The 21,983-nt window shown below is 41.0% G+C and overlaps 1 protein-coding gene across 2 annotated transcripts in view; it reads right to left on the reverse strand.

Moving 5' to 3' along the window:
* Positions 1 to 21,983, reverse strand: part of ADAMTSL1 (ADAMTS like 1) — an 821,320-nt gene that overhangs the window by 79,255 nt on the left and 720,082 nt on the right. For both annotated transcript variants that reach the window (XM_087822640.1, XM_087822641.1), the window contains one exon: positions 10,021 to 10,148. In XM_087822640.1, the coding sequence (XP_087678766.1) occupies positions 10,021 to 10,148 (128 nt within the window). The remainder of the gene's footprint in view (positions 1 to 10,020; positions 10,149 to 21,983) is intronic.

The raw sequence follows: 21,983 nt of genomic DNA on the forward strand, positions 1-21,983 counted from the left end.
AATGAAATGAATCAAATAGGTCTTCTTTCAATTCTCAGAACGAGTCACAAACATCAGTTGAGATGGTTCTTTACTATCCTTAGCCATTGAAAATGAACTGCACTTCAGAAATTTCAGATCCTCACTGCTCAGCTGGAGGCAATCTATGCTAGGAAGTGTGTGTGTGTGTGTGCTCATTCCACAGGACCAAAAGGCCTGTTGCAGGTGACTGGATACTGGGCAATGGCAGAAATAAGGAATGTAGCAGGCAGGTCTAGGGATGACTGAGAGCTCCAGAAAGAATGCATCAATGTCAGACAGGTTGAGATGGTGACACCTAAACTAAGCGACTGGCAGTCTCCTGGGAGTACTGCTCAGACACAGATTCTGGGTTACATTCACGAGCACTGAGCAGCATAGATAGCAGCAGACATGATAAATGTGATTTGGGCAGTGGGGAGGGGCATGAGAAGGGGCAGTCTACAAGCCAGGTGTCAGGACTCATCGCTTAGTAGCTGAGTGACCTTGGGAAGGTTATTTATCTTCTTTGTGCCTTAGTTTTCTAATTCTATGGCTGCTGAGAGGAATGAGTACATTAATGCATGTGAAGCTTTTAGAAGGGTGCTTTAGAAGAGCACAAGGTTTGTTTGAATAAATGTTGGCTATCATAATGCTAACCTATGAGAGATAAAATGCTATGAGTAGCAAACAGTGTTGGGAACTTGTGATAAACTAAGAAAACACACAAAAAAACTTTAAAGAAAAGAAAGAGGGAAAAGATAGGAAAGAGGAGAGGGAACAAATCTTTGAGAAGGAACTCAATGGCTTCTATTTTGAAGAACTGTGAGGGTTTCAGAATAATAGAAGAAAGAATTTAAATATAATGCATTCTCCCAAAACTGGTATCAGTAACTGGTCAGACATAGACAGCTTAAAAGTCACACTGAACGGCCCTGGCTGGGTAGCTCAGTCAGTTAGAGCATTGTCCCAATGTGCCAAGGCGGCCGGTTTGATCCCTGGTCAGGGCACATACAAGAATCAACAAATGAGTGCATAAATAAGTGGAACAACAAATTGATGTTTGTCTATCTGTCTCTCTCTCTCCTCCCCCTTCCGCATCTCTCTTTCTAAGATGAATTAAAAAAAGTCACACTGAGGCCAAGACTCAATTTTTAAGGACTCAAAACTCAATGTATACCAGGCTGACTTGTTGGTGACTCCCATGAGACTACTCAAGAAAATAGTTGTGTTATCTATGGCAGACCCAAATCTCAATTCAGGAGAAAGGTGAATCAAACAGTGATGCTCACTAATTAAAATATTTGAGTACAGAGCACTCAGGTGTTAGAAATTTCATATACTTTCAATACCTAAAACTAAGCAATTGTATAAATCCAGATTTAATTGTGTATATTGTAAAAATTTATAAAATTGTATAAATCCAGACTTAATCAATGGATAATGCTCTGTAATAAGTGAGAATATCAAAGCAATGCTTTGAGAAATGCTAGCTTCTCCTTGTGATGTGATTAATTAGCATAGGTCCCTCATAAGGGCCACTGGAGTTTAAAACTGTGAAAACTCCCTGGAATGAGAATTCCCAGTTAAAGGATTTAAAAGCTCATAAGTTAAGTAAAGTTGAAGGGACCATGATCGTTGTGAACCTATGAAACACTTATAAATAACAGCATCTTCTGTATCTGAATTACTAATGATAGATAATGTTATGTTCAGTTACTGTTTCTTGCTGGCCAGAAACTTTTTGGGAACTGGCTACCTGGCAATTTCAACAAGAGTGGCTTTGTTACAGATAATAGTCATATTAAAATGCATGATTTTTTTTAGTCTGGTTCTCCTTCCAAATGCCTTTCACATTTTGTAGCTCAGAAATTTTAACTCCATCCTGTCCTGCTGTCTTTCTCACAAGGTCTCCTTGACTCCCATCTCTTGTCTCCTGAGTTGGCACTTGGTCTTTCAATCAGCTCTGTTTACTCTGCCCTCTTTCCCCCACTAGTCTGCTGAGAACTTTTCCACTCATCTGTTGTTTTTCAAGATATTGCAAAAGCTATACTTTGCCATCCAGTCTTCTATTCTCCCAAACAGAAAGTAAATTTGCAAATGTTAAAATTTCAGGTAAGGGGAGATTATAGCTGGTGGTGGTGGGTGTGGGTTGCTGTACTTTACTTGTATGCAAGAGATTTGTAGAACTCTTAGGTCTAAAAGAGACCTGAGTGTGCACCTATTGAAAAGCCCTCTGTTTACATTATGGACACAGGTTTATAGTCCTAAATCTGCTTCTAAATTTTGTAGTGAGGCAAATACCATCCCTAGAATCTTACTTACTTTATAACAATCTTCATTTTTTTTTAGTATTAGTAAAAATAAATATTCCTCCTCCATCCAAATTATTCCATGGTTTTAGTTAGTGTAATCTAATATAATAGATTGTTATTATGCTTTGAGTAACATTCTGACTATATCTAGGAAATGAGATGTAATATATGAGCAGAGAATATAGAAAATGGAAGATTTACCCAGAGGGTAGTGGTAGCTCCCGGTTTATGTTCAGAGCACAGACATATTTAGCCTGAAAAGAATTACTAAAAATTTACAACTAGTGAACTCACTTAAAAATGGAGAGTTTTAAAAAATAGTGCGCTTGTGTGTGTGTTTTGGTTTCACTTACTTGGAAAAACTGGAAGTTCTATCAACATTAGATTTGCATTTTTCTTTGGCAATAATCAGCTGAAAGTAAGCTGTGCCTTTTGGACAGTGTGTGACAGAATAATTTCCCTCTGCAGATGTCTCTGCCCTAATCCCTGGTGCCTGCGACTCTGTTAGAATTACATAGCAAAAGAGAACTAAGGGTGCAGATGGAATTAAAACAGCTAATAAGCTGACTTTAAAATAAACAGATCATCCTAAATTATCTACACGGGCCTAGTCTAATCACATAAGCTCTTTTTAAAAATTAAATATTATTTTATTTTACTTTATGCTCTTAGACTCAGAAGAGTTTGTCAGAGAGGCAACATAAGACGGTCTCAACCATCACTAGCTGTGAAGTTGGAAAAAGAGGGCCAAGAGCCAGGGAATGCAGCGGACCGGAGAAGCTACGAATGGCACTCGGTTTACAGCCACAGTCCGAGGTCACAAGGAGCTAAATTCTGTGACAACCCAAATGAGCAGGAAAAGTATTCCCCCCCTAGGGGGGGCTTTCAGAAAGAAATGCAGCCCATTGACATCTTGGTTTTATCCTGGGGAGACCGGACTGGACTTCTGACCTACAGAACTAAAAGATAATTTAGTTGTGTTGTTTTAACAATCTACATTTTTGGTAATTTGTTAGGGCAGCAATAAAAAACTACTACACAGGCCATATGCCCTGTCTATATCACCCAAGTTATCAGTCCAACAAAGAGGGTATATACATGGCTAATAAGCACATGAAAAGATGCTGGTCATCATCAGTCGTTAGAAAAATATCAATTAAAATCACAAAGAACTATCACTTCGCATCTATGAGGATGGCCAGAATTAAAAAATTAGACCACCAGTGTTGGTGAGAATATAGGGAAACTGGAACCCTCATACATTGCTGGTAGAAATGTAAAAGAGAGCAGCCACTTTGGAACATAACTGGCAGTTTCTTAAAAAGTTAAACATAAACGGCTCACACGGCTCAGCAAGTCCACTTTTAGGTACGTACAGGGGTGGGGCAAACTCAGGTTTACAGTTGTGAGTATGCGAAACACAGAGTTTATTCTTGTATTATTTAGTAATTATTGTATTATTTCCCATATGAACAACTGTAGACTTACGTTTGCCCCACCCCTATATGCCCAAGAGAAATGAAAACATATGTCCACACAAAACCTGCACGTGACTGTTCATTGCAGCATTATTCCTAAAGCCAAAATGCCGAAACAATCTACATGCCCATCAACTGATGAATGATGACTGTGATGTGGTATATTCACATAATGTACTATTATTCCACCATAAAAAGGAATGCAGCATACATGCTACCACAATGAACCTTGGAAACATTACGCTAAGCGAAAGAGATCTGTCACAAAGGACCACGTATTGTATGATGAATGAGAAGATCTATGAGGATGTAGTAGATTAGCGGTTGCCTAGGGCTGGTGGAAGTGGGGCCCGGAGTGGGGAGCGATGGCTAAGGAGCGCAGAGTTTGCTTTTGGGATATAAAAATGCTCTAAAATTAAGTATGGTGATGAGTGCACAACTCTGAATGTACTAAAAGCCATTTAACTGTAAACTTTAAGTGGCTGAATTGTCATAGGATGTGAACTATACCTCAGTAAGTTTTGTTTTGTTTTTTTAAATCACCTTAGATTGTAGTGATGGTTATACAGCTTAAAAAATTTGCTAAAAAAAAAAAAAATCACTGAATTGTACACTTAAAATGGGTGAATTTTATGGTATCTAAATTATACCTTGATAAAGCAGTTTCAATTTGATTTAACCTTTTCTTAATGATTCAGGACAACATTGTGACTACTAATTAATTCTCTTGTACAAGAACTGAGAAGGAATTGGAATTTATTTGCCCTTGTGATTCTGTTTAGTTGGTGTGCCTTCAGTATGTATACTGCAGGGCCCTGAGTACCTAAGGAGGTGGGTAGGGCATAGACATTCCCAGGCTCCATGGCTTCCCTCTTCTCCATCCATTTTCTAAAGATTCTTTTTTGCCAGTGACATGAGTCAGGTTACTCAGGTTATCTTTTCTAATTATTCAATTGAAGTTGATGATTCCTCAAGAGACTAAGGAAGCAAATGATGCTGTCATAACTTCTTTTGCATGTTCCACTGCAGAGGTCTGAACAAGGGACCCCATACCTGGGACAGCTGTGTGATGCTGCAGCCCTCCTAGAAACAATTCGACAGGATGTGGTATGCCCCACTCACTGTCCAACCAGCCCTTCTTCCCTCATGTTGCCAGGCAGCTGTGCAAATTGCTCTTTGGGGGTTTGAGAAGAGCTAGCTTGGATCATTTGTACTTCCTGTTTGTTTCCTGTAGTCTCCTGGGAAATAGAGTAAGTTGGATCCTCTTGCTATAATTTTATCTGTTTAAGTTCTGTAATACCGAGGAGTCTTTAGTGGGCAAGCTACACATGTGTACATATTGAGGAAAACTGAAGGGCCTTGGTTACTCAGTCTTCTATCAGATAATAAGGTCCCCTGACGGCAGCTTGAATCAGTGAATGGCCATTAATTACCATGCTATTCAGAGTACCATTAGGAACACAGCCAAACTTGTCCGCCTTTCCCCCTGATCTAGTGTGCCAGAGTAAATCTTCCTTGGTCAGTCTGCCACTGGTGACAAGGCCCTCTCTGAGTCAAACTCTCTATGAAGCAAAATCTCCCCCTGGTTAACAGAACTGCTGGATGAAAAATCCAGAAATGCCAATTCGAAATGACTTACATTATAAATAGCTTGCAAACCTGCTTGTCTTTTATTGTAGCTACTAAATCATGGTGGGAAGGGAAAGAAAAAGAATTTCAAAAACAACTGCCTTTTATTTTTATTTTCCCAGAGAGGTTTCTGTGATCTCTTTATTAGACACAATATGTGTCAGCTATTCAACTCATAAAAAAGCAGAAAAACATGCCAGGAAAGGAGAAATATTTTCTGTTTCTCCTTTCCTGTGAAAGCTTTGAATGAGCTCATCTGTGTTCTCTCCTTTCAATGAAAGATATGCTCATCCCCCAGCCCTCACCTCCTTCTCATTTTCCATTGATGATGTCAGGCAGGCCTTACAGTATCTCTTTTGTGATCTTATAAAATCAATGACAACCAAAAACATTTCCCTTCTGGCTATGACTTCATCAGCGGTCCACACCTGGACAGGCCTCATCTGCATTGGTAAGTAGAGCTAAACTCCACTGATCCAGACTGAAGCAATTTACCAGGATACTACTGCTTTCCTTCAAAATGCTGCCCACACCATTCAGATCTGGAATACTTCTGAGCAACTTGGCTGTGTGCAATCTGACTAGTCAAGATGGCTCTCCAATCTTGTGCCTATCCTTGCAATACCAGAAACTCTCCTTTACTTAGTCATGTTTTTGCTCTGGACACAAAGTAATCAATACTTCAAAATGTTAGGTAGGTGACATTTTGGTGATATTCTTATACTTCCCTCTCCACTCTACTGTGTGTTACTCTCATCTATATTCTGAGCAGTGAAACAGGCGCTCAATTAAGCCAGTTTAGGACAGAAAGGAATTTTGTGCCACTGGGTCTGCATGGCTGTGATTTTCCTGAACCAGGGAGATAGATAGGGAAACACTGGCCATCTCCAAGTGTAGAGATACTTGCCAAGTACTCTCAAAGCTCTGAGACTTAGAAAACAAAATCTGTACATAAAGGATGAGTTTGGGGAGAAGCAAAAGGCACAAAAGGCAGTATTTTACAGGCCCAAAGAAGGCAGAGAAAGGAACGTTTGACTGTAGTGGTATGTCTGAAACTAAATGCTGTTTACATGTTTAAGTACAAATTGTGGGGAGAGTAGCAATGGCCCCACAATGCATCTGAGAGACAGAAGTGGCAGCTCACTCAATTCAGAAGATGGGAGACTCGGCAGGGAGGTCTAAGCTGTGGACCAGAGATAGTTCATCAGCCTCCCTTCCTGTGGTCCATGGGAAACATGCATTGTCACTAGCCACCTCCCTTGCTCTGAATTCAGGCACTCCAACCCCTTTTTAGATGGTGAATTCAATCTTTCCAGTTGACACTGAGACATGGAGATGTTGAGACACAGATGGGCGCTCTAGGAAGGGCTTCTGAGCATTCTGGTCTCTGAAAAAGGATCTCTACTGTAAAAATAACTTGGCTTTTGTTTTATGCATTATTCTCACAATAATAATAGCTGATAAACACTCAGTGCTTGCTATATGCCCAGCACAATTACAAGCCCTTTACATGATGAATGCATTTCATCTCCACAAGAACCCTCCGAGGCAAGCACTATTATCATCACCACTTTACAAATAAAGAAACTGAGACATAGAGTATAAAGAAGTTGCTCAGGGTTATATAGCTAGGAAGTGACAGAGCCAGGAATCAAATCCAGACCATGAGGCTCCAGAGCCCGCAGGCTTAATTGCCATGCTATGCCTGCTCTTGTGAATTATTATGAACAAATTTCCCTGCATCTGGTCAACTCAGGTGCATTGGCAAGACCAAAGTCCATACATTCCTTACAGAATCATGGGAACACCTGAGCACTTTGAGCCTCAGAACATTTCCCCCTCCTTTTGGCCTACATTCACACTGAACTGAAGGTAAAAAACTCTGCAAGGTCATTAAAAGCACAGAAGCACTGAGATTTACCACAAGGAATTGATTGCAAGTGAGCAGAATCAGCTCCTAAGTTTATACTTGAAAAATTTCAGTGTGAAAACTTCTTGTGAAAAATGCATGGAAGCAAAGTCGGGCTAATGTTTTACACATTTTGGAATTGCTTTCAGGATGTGTTTCATTTCAGAAAAGCTAGAGAAAAAACAGAAAACATTTATTGAGTGTGAACTATGTGCCTGGCATTGGGCTAAGTGCTTTTTCACACGTGCAATCTTATTTAACGTCACAACAATCCTATAAAATATTATTAATTTCATTTTTATGGATGAGAACAAAGACTCAACGAGGTTTTACACTTTGTTCGAGATCACACAGCTAATAAGCAGTATAATTGGTAATCAAACTTAGAAATGCATGACCCCCACCCCCACTCCGCAATTTAGATTATATGTTACACAATGCTATGCAGGATCTTGGTGTGGACATCTGAAGGAAACTGTAACCTCTTGAATCTAGGTAGCCATGAATGCATCTATTCCTTCACTAGTCTGTAAACATTATGGAGCACAAAACTCAGGGCTTATTTATTGCTCTATGTCAACAATACTTGGCCAAGGGTATACTCAGAACAGTAGCTGGTGAGCCCATCAATACTGCGAGTATAGACATTGACACAGGGATAGATGATAACCACAGTATAGACACAAATACAATCTTAAGACACTGTATACATTTGAGCATTAATTTTTAGAGGGATTATTTGGCAGATTTGCCAGCAGACCTGAACAGAGCCCACCACTGGAGCACAGCTCCCTAAGCTCTGGGGGTGGTGTTTGTGATCTACCTCACCAGGCAGCCCCTTTCCTCCCCTTCCCTGGTGCCTCTCTGGCTGCTCTCTCTTCCCTGGCTTTGAACCTTTTGGCAGCCTCCAATAGCTCCTCTTCAAAGAGCTGAAGACAAGCCTGATGTTTCAATTGCCTTGCTTAATTCCAGACAGGTTTCCATTAATCGTATTAAATTCAGGTGAACAAAGGGCATTTATTTTGTGACAGAGCTGAACGGTATTTGGATAAATATAAACAAGAGAGTTAATCCTCTAAGAGCCACTATTTGCCCTCAATTGGAAGGATGTCAGCAGTGTCCTTGCTAAGGGAGGTCGGAGAGTGGAAGGCAGAAGAGATTTAACAAGACTGATGCTGAGCATCTGGACTCTGTATTAAAGTGGGGAATAAAGCTTGTGACTGGAATACATTAGGAGAAAAGCAAATGTTCTATTCACAAAAAATAGGCATTATTAATATCATTCTTTAACCCACCCCAGGGCTCCTTAGCTTGCCTTGTTCATTGTAGACTTTCATCTTCTCTGTAAAGCCTCCTGCTAAAGGGCCCTTCTCAGATCAGCTTTAGGTCACGGGGGCAGAAATACTGTTGCTAAACTGATATGCAAGGGAGTAGCATGTGTGGCTGGAAAGCAATGTGACAACATAATCCCAGCATGGACCGATGAGGTCAGTGTGGGGTGATGTTGGCTTTTCTAGCATCTACTGAATCATCTGATGGGAGCAACAACTGAAAAGAATAAATACAAACACATGCAACATATCACCACAAAGACTGCATGGCCCAGGTCTGAGAAAAAGAATCCCGTTCTGGTAGGATCAGTGGGGAAATGGAGGGAACAATGAGCTGGGAGTTAGGAGACCTCACTTTACTTCTCTCCACCACTATCTGAGCGGCTGTGTGACCTCAGGTTGCCTGGCCTCTGAGAAATGAGGACACTGGTCCAACTCATATGGATTTCAAGTCTTCTTCAGTTTCAAAGGAAAGGGTTTATCCTATGTAAGAGCTTTCTTCTTAAAAAAATATGTTTTTATTGATTTCAGAGAGAGGGAGAGAGAGAGAGATAGAAACATCGAAGAGAGAGTAACATCTATTGGCTGCCTTCTGTGTGGCTCCTACTGGGGATTGAGCTTAGAAGTGGGGTACGTGCCCTGACTGGGAATCGAACCGTGACCTCCTGGTTCATAGTTTGACACTCAACCACTGAGCCATGCTGGCCAGGCCCTAACAGAGGCTTTATAAAACTGCACTACTACAAGACCACAACCTTGGGAGACACTGTAGTCAATTTTCTTAAGTTACCATGTGTAGAATGTCTTGCCTAACAACGATGGGTACAGGCAAAGGGTTGGCAAGTGCATTACAGCAAGAGGTTGAAATAAAACAGAAAACAGAATCGGAACACTTCTGGCTTCAAACTGTGGCCACAGAATTCCAATTCCTCATGGGTCTTAAAGTCTTTTGTGCAATGAGTGTAACAAGGAGAAATGACAGGATCCCCAAAGAGTATTCAATAATCTTAACTATGGTTCCCAAAATGCTATTTACTGTACATATCTCCTTTTTTCATATTCTTTCTGTCTGGAATATCTCCCCTATCTCTTATTATCAAAATTCCACTCACCCCAACTCTAAGACCTCCCAGATGGAATGAAATATCCTTGCACATCCTTTGGTCATCACTCAGAGCACTTATTTCATTCTGCCTCATACTACACATCACCTCCATTGAATTATAATTACAGATTATAAGATTCCTGAAGGCAGGATATAGATCTCATTTATCTATGCGTCCCTGGTCCTACTTGGTACATTGTAGGCACCCACCCAATAATGGTTTCTGAATTGAACTGAACAGGGATTTCCATGTTACCTGCTAAAGTGACGGCAATGGAGACAGAGTCATATCCCAAGGCATTTGTGGCGTTACAAGTATAGAAACCGACATCAGCTTCCACTGGTGCCAGGATCTGTAAGGAATCATCTGGTTGTAGCAGAATCCTGGAACAACAGAAAAAAACATAGGTCAGGTCAGTTGAGTTCTTTTGGGCAATCAATATTGGTAAAGCAGGAAGGAGCCCAAGGGACATTCAGAATTCTGTTTTCACAACAGGGACAAACCAGTCACAATGATACTCAGGAACCCAGGCTCTCTTGTCACTGTGATTATTGGTGTGATTCTGGTAGCAACAGCAAATAAGGAGGTTTTTGATTGCTTAAGCTGCCTGTTGACTACCTGATCTAAATGCTACCAGTTGGAACAGACAACATATGTGCACTGAATACATATAACACACCTCAGGGGTGAGAGAGGAGGAAGAATGAATGGTGCAGGTGGATCTGGGGAAGGCTCATTAAGGAAAAAGGCAGTGTTATAAAGGAGATACGGGGCTCAGTTGGATGGAGGAAGTAGGAGCTTCCAGATAGGAAGAAACGCATCTGTTAAGGTTTGGAAGAGGGAGAGTGGAAGCCAGAAATCAAATATCAATGAGAGGATCTTTATGAGTACATCTGAAGGCAATTGTATGTGTAATTACCTTTCAATTCCAGGTAGTCATAAGTACATCTACTGTCTTTATTAGTCTGCAAACATTATGGGCACAAAACTCATATTTTATTTATTGTTTTAGTTCCCACAATACTTGGCAGAGGGCCCTCTATAGAGAATGTGCCCAGTAGAATGAAGGCAACCCCTGTCCTTCAGGGTCATGTAGACTATTCCAGAATAATCACTAGTTCAGACACTTTGCTTTGAAAAGAATGACAAGAATAAAATTGTGGGTGCCTACACCACGAGCTTAAAAACCCACTTCAACCTCAGTCTACTAATTTTTCTTCTCTCAGCTTAGGCGACTTATAAGAACTACCTGCTACATCATGGCAGTTAGGTAGATTAATGACTAAGGATGACTTGAAGCTGTTATCTTGGTGACTTGGTGAGGCTGATGATAACTGGAATGTGTTTGTGGAGGTAAGAATCCAGAAGGGCAGTGGGGGAGGACAGGGTAGGAAGCTCAGAGATCCAGTGCTTAGACCTGGCAGGGCCTTACATTGCTAAATCATTCAACAGCACAGAGACAGTTTAGAGTTGGATTTTGGACTCTTAAGAGTCAGTCATTTCTATCTTCGTGATTATTTCCAACTCCCTAATTTTAAAAGGCCCAAAGATCTGGTCACCTAATATCTTATTAATATCCATCCTTAGAAGGCAAGCAGGTAGCAGGGGTTGTTTTTCAGGAAAGGGAAAAAACCCATAAAAATCTCAGGAGAACTCACAAGACTTGGCGATAAAATTAAGACAAGGAGTCAGCTCTCTTGCCTTAGCAACACATTCTGCCCGCTATATAATTCTTTTCTTTCTTCACTATTTCTCTGGACTCTGGGGCATTTGCAGTTCGGCACAGCCTCTAGTCAGCCCTTAATTATTCTGAGGTGGGTGTGGAGACTGGCAATGAATCAGGCCCCCTCAACACGGCCTTTGGCCTTGGGCCTGCTGAACTGCTCATTCTCACCTCCTGCTGGAGGAAAGGCAGGAAAGAGAAAAAGCGAGGCTTACATCAATCTTCGACCTAGTTACGCATGGGCAGCTGCAATAAAAAAAATGGGGAAGGAAATAGAAAACTTTAGCCAAAGGGAAGTTTCTGGATGGTTTATTTGTGTTTGATTCTGTGCCATTGCAGACCATCACTGCTATTACTGGGGACAGTCAAGCTTTTGTGGTGCTGAACCAGAGCTGAAACTTTGTGAAGGATGACAGAAAGGCTATGAGAAACTGCGACAGAGCTCACCCACTCATTCAGTCACTCATCGAGATGCAAGGTGCTTTCTCTCAGTTGAGCAATTACGTTTGTTTGTTTCAAAGAAACTAACAAGAGAAATATGACTATATAACTTACTTATCTTTGCCATACAATATTTAAGTAATAATGTCACTGTTTTCTATTATATCTCTTAACAGATATAATAGAGCATCATTGCCAAATCTCTTTAGACCTTCAGGCTGTTTTAGATTTGAAAAATTACAAGTTGACTTTATGATTTAAATCTTTATGATGTCCCAGGAACATGCAGGCCTCCATAACAGTTTCCAAATGAAAATAAGGACAGCAGACTTAGTCAGATTTCAATACAACTAACTATTCAGGATGACTGAACTTAGAAGATCATTATTCAGTTTCACACACTCAAATGCCATGGGTTAAAATTTGTGAAGCTCCCAAGTCCACCGGGACAGTTGCCTCCCTAAAACAGCACTCTCTCTTCTCTACAGAAAGAGTTACTATCTCTCTCTTCTCTACAGAAAGAGTTCTTGAACATTCAGAGCAGGAGGCTAGAAGTCTACTCAACTTTATTTTGGTCCTGCTATCATTTAAGTAATCACCACTGGCAAATCCCTTCACCTTCCTGCATTTCAGTTTATCAACTTCTAAAACCCAGTTGAAGTATGTTTTCCTACCCAGCAGAGGGAACTGTTAAAAAGAGCTTGATAAGGTACTTCCAGACTGTCTTTTGGTATTTCAATGACGCTTCCATTGATAATGTTGGACACTGAATGGAGGGGGAATGAGATGATTGCGAGAAGCAAGCAAGAGGGGCACATGATATTGGTAAATTTCCCCTAGACAATTTTTAGAACTTCATATTCGGATGTTTTCCCCATAGCACTATTGTACTTGCCTGATCTCATCATGCAGAGGATGTAAACCCCACTCCCCCACTGGGCCTGAACCAACTATTGTTTTAGGTGGGGGTTAGCTTTTGTAGCTACATGAGTTCCTCCAGGCACTGGTGCTACTGAGTGAGCGATAACGTTTTCTGCCTGCCTAGAGCCTGGAGAAGAGTGCTCACAGAGTTGGTGAAGAGAAGGGAGGAGATCCATCGGATGGGGATAGTGGAAATGGAAAGGAATCTGGATATTGAGACCTGGCATTTGTATGTTCTTTTATTCTGTAAACTGTCCATGCAATGATAAAAAAGCTCAAGTATTTGCCTTCATAAAAACAGTTTTAAATATTGTCTAAAGACAAAATCTACATGGGACAGAATCTATATTTGTCATGTATTGCATATACTTGTAAGTTATTTATATTCATAAAACTGAACTCTTTAGCTCAAGGGTCCATAGTTATTTGATGGCAGAATCAGGATTTAAAATAGGGTTTCTTGGGCCAGCATTTTCCCCCCCATCTATCATGTCTTTAATATGCCCATAAAATTGGTAGACGGTATCACATGTGGAATCTAATGAACACAATAAACTGATGAACAAAATAGGTCCAGAGACATGGAAGCATAAAACAGACTGATGAATTTCAGAGGGAAGTGGGGAGGAGGGTGAGAAGAGATTAACCAAAGAATTTATATGGCTATATGTATAGCCAATGGACACAGACAATAGTGTGGTGAAGGCCTGGGGGGGGGGGGGAGTGAAGTGGGAGTGAAGTGGGGGTGGAGGGGGTGAATGGGGGAAAAGAGGGACATCTGTAATACTTTCAACAATAAAGATAAAAAACCAATTAAAAAGATATAAGAAAATTGGTAGATGGGGGTTTGGAGGCTGCCGCTAGTGGGCACAGCACAATAATTCTGAAGAGGATATCCATGCAGGGCTTTCTAGGAAACATGATGAGGCAAAGGAAGGGGTTTGCTGTGGAGATTGAGGTTTGCTGTAGGCCCTCTATCTAGCCTGGCATCTATGGAGAGTTCCTGGAAAAAACACATTTCCTTTATACTTCAGGCATCTACTCTATTAATTTAACTTAATTTGTTAGTAGCTGATTTCTGTCAGCTTGTATTTAGGTTTGGAGTTTGACGGAACTGTTTCAGAATGCACAGGCGTGGAAACATAGTGCTGCTTTCCAAGCAAAACCAGAAAGATTTCTCTGGGGTTGTTTTGGAATTTAAGGAATTAGAGGCTGAGGGGGCACGGAATGGGACATAATTAAAACCTACATGGCAAATGGTACTGTAGTCATATTAGGTATATTAATACTCGCTGCTTTTCTCCCATACCCACACCATACTTTCCTTTTGGCTTACTGAGCTAAAACTTAATGCTTTATTCCTTTGGTGATACTTTTAACCTGAAAATGAAGGAGAAGTTTTGCTTTTCTGGTGGCCTTTACTTGTCAGCTTCTAAACATGTCTTCTCAAGCACTCTAACCAATTAAGTAAGGAGCAGCTGAGAGAGTACAAAGAATTAGTTTACACAAGTCAAGCCCTTACCATCCATGTGTGCAGGATACGGACAAAGTGCTTGTGGACCAGTCTTACAAGTACAGGCTCCTTGAGGGGAAGTTACCTCCTCTGCATTTGCGATGTACAGTGGAAAAGTACTCTTATTTGAAAAGAAGGCAGCTCTGGGTGTCCAAAGGAAAGTTTCTAGCAATTCTGTGAATGGGATGGCATCATGATGCCTTCTGAATCCTTGGCACAACTATGAACATCACTATCTTGTACAGGCTCATCTCTCAAAGTGACCTCCATAACCAACCATGGAAGCTGCGTTGGTGGGGGAAGCCTTCCTTACTTCACTCGAGAGACATGGAGTCATGTCATGGTCTTGGGTAAGCCTTTCAACTCTGTGAGCCTCTAAGTCCCTTCTGCAAATTTAGGATAATACTGACCTCAGAGAGTTATGAGGATCGAATAAAAGAGTATACACTCATTCTTACTGTTTTCTAAGTAAAAAGGCTTAAATGTCAGATGCATCTAAAATGAGTATATATATTTTTAGCGGGGCAGGTGGTGGTGACCTATGTTACCATCTTGGAATTCTTCCTTGAAATTTCCAGTTGTCAGAGGAAATTTTCAAGCTCTGGACACAGAAATACCCATCTGCTGCATGGGTCATGATGTGGTACCATCGCAGGCATCTCACCCTAACAAGTATTCTCAAACCCATTTTAGGCCTCAACACAGGAGTGGAAGCTAGAAATCATAGATATACCCTTCCTCTTGATAAAAGTCTCTTTCTCATATGTTCAAACCTACTTGCCCCACAAACTTATCTTTTCAGTCAACATGGCCTCTTTGAGTCTCCTTGTCATTAACTTGGGGCTGAATTCATGCTCTTTATCCTGTCTATCCTTCCAAATTCTCCCATCCCTTAAGGACGAGTTCAAATTCTACTTCCTGTGTTATCACAGTCCACAAGAATCCCTCCCTTTCCTGATCTGGCAGAGCTGTTCTGAGCTGTAGTATAGAGCATTTTCCATTCTACAATGTCTCATTTCTTCAGTTAGATTGTAAATTAAACACTTCAGGGACTGGAACTCTTTTACTTCTTTCATAGTTCCCTCTTCAGTATTTAGCAAAATGCTGGCCTGCTGAATAAATACTCAATGAACACTTGTTTAATTACCTTCAGAGTAGTGGAGCTGAAAATAATCATACTGACGATATAGCACAGCAGTTAAAAGCACCTACTGAAAAGCCACAGTGGTTGAGTTCCAACCCCAGCTGTACCACTTTGTAGCTGGGAAACCTTGGGCATGTAATTTACTTAGGTTCTCAGTGGCACAGTTTCCTCGCTTATAGAGGGTGGAAAATTATAGAGCCTACCTAGGGTTGTTGGGAATATTCTACATGACTTCAGGTATTTTAAGAACATAGAAAAGTGCCTGACGTGTGGTAAAAAATTGTGGAAGCGCAGGTTATTGTTAATCTGTTTTTGTTGATGCCACCATCAGCATTGTCACTCACTCTTTATGCCTGAGCCTATGCATTCTGGATGTTGTGAGAAACTGTTCTGACATAGGTAAATAACTGAGAAATGTAGGGGTTTCAAGGAAAAAACATCAATTAGGGCTATGGGGAGGGAACAAGGGGTTTGCTGTGTGAGGAAGCCGGGAGGGCACCACGGTGCATCTGCCTTGGTGGCAGCACTGGGAACGAAAGAGGGGCAGCGGACTGGGGCCACATGGCACACTGACTGGGCTGGCAACTTGCCTCAATTCTATTCTTGACTCAGGAATCTCTGAATAAGGACAACTACTTTTTTCCATAACTGTTTTAACACTATTAACCAAATACTGAAATCTTAGAACACTTAAATAGAAAAGCCAGGATCCTGCAATTGCAAAAATGTATATAAATAAGAATACAAAAATAAAAGTTGGAAAAAAGGAGGCTTAGAAACAAATAAGCAAAGTTAAGGGAAGTTGTGCAAAGGACATCAGCTCCAAACTTCTAGGAGGCACCTTTGAGGACTTGTCCTTAACATGAAAGGCAGATTTTTTTTTCTGCTTAGGGATTCCTTAAAGATAATGAAATCTACCACAAAGGGAGAGGAGGAGCCAATATTTGTTAGGCGAGTGTATAAGCTTTATATAATTTTATTCTCACTATCATGTTACTAGATTGACATTATTTTCTCATTTTAGAAAGGAAGCAAACGCTCAGAGCAGTCAACTTGTTCAGCTAGTGCACATGGAATCAGGAATGGGGGATGACCTTTGACCTCTGAAAAAACTGGCTATGTCCAGGCATCCACTGAGGCCTAATAGGAAGGCATGTGGTTTGGCTTCACTTTTGGTGGGGGGCAATTTGTGCCACGGTTTGTAGTTACTCAGGGGAATGGACGATCGCTACCAAGAATATTCTGGATTTTAACTAGCTGGAAGGCATGTGGTTTGGCCTCATTTTTGGTGGGGGGCGATTTGTGCCAAGGTTTGTAGTTACTTAGCGAAATGGAGAATCACTAACAAGAATATTCTAGATTTTAAATAGCTTGAGGCCGAAGGGAAAAAATGCTGTGAAAAGAACTCCTCTATGAGCAAGGATTTTTTTCTGAAACCAAAAATTATAGTAGCCCAGAGACTTGCAAGGAAGGGTTTTCTTCTATGTAGATATTTTGGGGAACAGATTTGAGGTTCATGAAGAGTTTCATATCACCATTTGGCTAGGGCAACTTTTTAAAACTTTTGCTGTTTTTAACATAATTGCCAACTAAAAGTTATTTAATGCCGGAAGCTTCATGATTGCTCCAGGTGGAAGTATAGAAAATATTTTTGGAATGGGAAAGGCCACCTGACCACACATTCTTAACCCTGTCCTAATACTTCTTGCCAAACCATTCAGCTTCCTTCTTTTCAGAAATTCATGAAGGCTTGGATTTGCTAATATGGGTAGTTTTATCTGCTTACTGGGTAGTTGATTTGAAACTACAAGCCTTTGCATAAAATGACTCTGACTCAGGACAGGGATCATCAAACTCCAGTCAGTTGTTAGCGGCATTTGTAAATAAAGTTTTATTGGAATGCTGCCACAACAGTTTCAGTATTTTCTCTCTTTTTTAAAAAAATATATCTTTATTGATTTCAGAGAGAGGAAGGGAGAGGGAGAGAGAGAATGGAAACATCAATGATGAGAGAGTCAACATTGATCGGCTGCCTCGTGCACGCTCGCGACTGGGGATCGAGCCTGCAACCTGGGCACGTGCCCCAATGGGGAATCGAACTGTGATCTCCTGGATCTTAGGCTGATGCTCAACCACTGAGCCACGCCCGGCCAGGCTATTTTCTCTCTTTAAAAAAAAATAATATATTTTAAATTGATTTTTAGAGAGGGAGGAAGAGGGGGAGAGAGAGAAACACTGACGTAAGAGAAACACTGATCGGTTGCCTCTCATACATGCCACAACCTAGGTATGTGCCCTGACTGGGAATCAAACCCATGACCTTCCTGTGCACAAGACGATGCTTCAACCGAACCACGCTGCTAAGGCTAGTTTCAGTATTTTCTATGGCTGCTTTTATGCTTCAGTGACAGACCTGAGTTGTTGAGACAAAGATAGGATGGCCTAAAAAGCCCAAAATGTTTACTTTCTGGTCCTTTACAAGAAAAATTTGTTGTCCCTGACCTAGAACATGGAGGAATTTTCACTTGTGGTTTGTTTCAGTGCTTTCTTCATTTATGACAAAAATATTAATTACTTGTTCGGAACTCTGCGATTTGCCAGGACCATTTTTCTGGGAAGAATAAGGGAACTGCTGGGGGGATCTTTTGAGACCTCCTAGGCTTTCAGAGACTAGTCACTGCCCAACTCCAAGCACCACCTGTGCGTCTGGATTGTCACTGACTGTCTCGCGTCCTCTGAAGCTCTCTGCTGCCTGATCAACGCCGGTCATTGCTGTGACCTTCCCATTCACCCTTCCTCCTGTTTTCTTGCTGAAGCTTATGTAGTTACTGGGATGGTTCCTTTTTTTTTCTGACTTGCTATTCTTACACTTTTCAGCTGGGAAAAACATTTGTCATACCCATTTCCTTTAGTTCTATAAAGGAAACGAGCCAAACCAAATTGTAAATGGTTTCTTCTTCCCTATCTGCCCTGCCTGCAGTATTTATATTATCTGCAAACTTGGAAACTGCATTTTGTGTGCTTATGACTTATATATCTAGCATTATTCACAACTGTGGTGCTGAAATTGACCCTGGAGGCAATTCCCATCTGATGCTCTCTTCCAGTCTGAGAAGTTTCCATCTGTGGATACTCGGTGTTGCCCAGACCTTCCAAACACTCCTTAATTCATCTCCTATTCAACACCACTTTGGAACGTTGTCCAAAGCTTTCTGGAAAGTATAAGCATTTAAAACATACAGATTTCTTTCCTACTAGATCAGAAATGATAGCAAAAAATTGTCAGTAGAACATAAGCATCATCATCTATTGCCTGGATTCAGGCTGATAATTCTCCATCACACTGTGTTTTCCTAGGTACCTTTCTATCTCAATTCTTTGAACAACTGCCTAGGCATTCCTATAAATAAGAGTAAAGTTCCTTATTTTGTGATGTCCTGGAAGATAGTGCAATATATTGGCCCTGTATCCATATGACAATGACCTAGATACTGACAAATGAGTATCCACTGTGGCCCTGGCATTTTACAGATATTTCTGTTCTTCACACCCTTGCTCATCTGCAGGGCAAGAATGATCATTTGAACTGGAATTTGAGCCTAAGTTGCTCTGATTCTGGCCGTATTGTCCTTCTACCACTGTTGGCCGTCTTTTGCACTAACTGATGTGCCCTTAGGTTGTTCTTCCTGACCAAGGGTGTGTTCAGAAAGGATCAGCATGAATCAGGCAGACCCAGAACAGAAAGAAAACAGGAAAAGGCTTATGGGTCAAAAGGCAGAAACTTTTTGGAGGAAAGGATCAATCTTCATTCAGCTTTCCTTCCCAACTTGTAATTCAATTTCCAGTGCTAATTTTGGGGGAATTTGGCTTTTCTTTTTTATCATAAAGTCAGCAATGTCCTTACAGGTACTGTTTCTGGAGTTGGATTCAGATGTAGGAACACTGCACATATAGGGTGGGGCAAGAGTAGGTTTATAGTATAGAATACAACAATTAACAATAATACAAGAATAAACTCTGTATTGCGTACTCACAACTGTAAACCTACTTTCCCTACCCTGTATACTTGTCTGTACTGTGGAGCCTCCCGGTATTAGATGCAGGAAGAGTTACTTCAGAGATTCTTTGGCGAGGGTTGTACTCTAACCAAATACAAAGTGGTGTTAGCTTTTGCCTGCATCTCACCTCAAAATGTGGTAGAGAGTAGGACAGCCCAATAAGTGTTCAGTGTTTACACAGTGTAACTGACAAACAAGAAACTATTTCATCTTGCTTGTGGCCAAGGGCTCTAAACACGCACACACACACACAGGCACAGGCCATCTACACTGTAAACATACACAGTAAGGGACACAAACACAGATATAACAGACATAATGTTTACTGAGTGCCTATTATGTGCCTAGCACTGTACATATGTATAGCTGGGTATGTATATGTAAAGGTAGAGCAACCAACAGAAGAAAAGGCTCTCCCTCAACCAGATGTGGCAAAATAAAAACAAAAGCCTCATAGATGGAAGTCAGCTGGCCAGAGACTGAATGTTAATTTATGCTGGTCTAGCTGACCCCAATGGCTTCTTTTCAAAAACAGCAGCAAGTCCATGTATTCAACTGAGGTTAAAATCAATAAAAAAGAAATAGTCTTTGGAGCCAGACTGCCTTGGGTTCAAATCCCAACTCCAGGACTTATAAAGTGAATTTAGCATCTCTGTGCTTCGATTTCAACATTTTTAAAATTGGGAAAGTAACCTCAAAGGGTTATTGTAAGAAAAATGAACACCTGTAAAACAATTAGAACAGTTTCTAGCTCAAGGCAAGGGCTCTTTAAACGTTAGCAATGACTATGGTGATTTCTCCATTGGCCTGGATGCGATGGGAGAAAGGATGATGTCAGGTGTTTACTCTGCATTTATTCACCCCAAAGCAGTGCTTTTCAAATTGTATGGCTGTGAGCCACAGATCCTCAGTTTCCTGAAACTTCTCTAGTGGAAAACACTTGGATCAGGCAGAGATGTTTAGTTGGGAGTGGGACCACTCTGGAACTCTGCCATAATTGCAAATCTAGATTATGCAAAACAATGCAAACTATATTCTCTAGCAATTAGGAAATCTCCCTCCTAATCACAGCCACCCATCATTCCTCTGTTCATTCATCAGTTTATCACATACTGAGTGTCTATTATGTTCTTGGAATTGTAGAGAAAATAAGACTTTCTTAACCATTTGTCGAAAAACATCTAGCTAATTCTAATACACAGTGCTAGGGCTGAGATAGAGTATTATGCATAAGATACTATGTAGGTGGTGGAGGGGGTTATCTGACCCAGCATCCTGTAAGGAAGGGTAGGATTAGGCAGACAAAGTGGGTCAGAAAGCCCCAGGCAAATTTGTAAATAGCAAGTAATTGGGTACTACTGAAAGGCAGAGCTCAGTGGGGTGAGGTGGGGGTATGGCAAGAGATGAAGTGAAAGAGAAAGCAGGTGCCAGGTGTTCTGTATCAATCTAAGGCATTTGGAACTTATCCTCAAGTGATGGCAAGCCTTTACAAGGATTTTAAGCATGAGTACACCATGGACAGTTTTTCTAGAATGACGCTCTGGCAGGTGAAATAATCTACAGCAGGAATCATTCAACTTTTTCTGTAACAGGACAAACAGTAAATATTTTAGACTTTGAGGGCCACCTATGGTGGTCTCTGTTGTATACTCTACTTTTTGTTTGTTTTTAAAAATGTAAAAACCATTCTTTTAATAGTCCTTTAAATAACCTGGGTTCAGATCCCAGCTCTACCACTTATTAAGTGTGAGACCTTGAGGAAGTTAACCTAGCTGCTCCAGGCTCAATTTCAATGGCTCTTTTAATAACTCTTTAAAAGCCATTTTTAATAACCCTTTAAAAAATGTAAAAGCCACTGGCTGTAATTTGCCAACCGCTGGTCTAGAGAAGTCAAAATACAGAGTTAGGAGGCTGCTGCAATTCTCTAGAGCTGACAAAGGTAAACCAAAGTAGAAGCAGCGAGAACAGAGAAAGGTGGGGGGATGAAGGAGCCATGGAGAAGCTAGAACGGCCCACAAATATTTTGGCTCAGCAAGCTGGATGGGTACGGTTTACCTTACTGAGCTAGTTTAGTTTTACATATATGGAGTTGACCTATTTGTGGAGCATCTGGGTTGGGATGTCCAGTTGATAGTTTTGCATATGAGTCAGAAGAGAGACTTGGTCTGGTGCTAGATATGTGAGAACCATTGCACACGGGGAATGTTTGGCACACAGGAATCATTGGTGTATATAGAGGGAGACTCCTAGGAAGGTAGATTACAGTTGGTGACAGAAAGAGAAATTCACAGACAACTGAGACAGAATAACCAAAGAAGTGGGGAGCAAACCAAGTGTGTGTGGCTTCTAAAGAGGCAATAATCTGCTTTAGGACGACGTGCTTAGCCTGTATCCAGTGTGCAGCAGCACGTTGAAAAT

The sequence above is a fragment of the Miniopterus natalensis genome, chromosome 12 (genome assembly GCF_054644295.1).
Source record: "Miniopterus natalensis isolate mMinNat1 chromosome 12, mMinNat1.hap1, whole genome shotgun sequence".
Taxonomy (NCBI): domain Eukaryota; kingdom Metazoa; phylum Chordata; class Mammalia; order Chiroptera; family Miniopteridae; genus Miniopterus; species Miniopterus natalensis.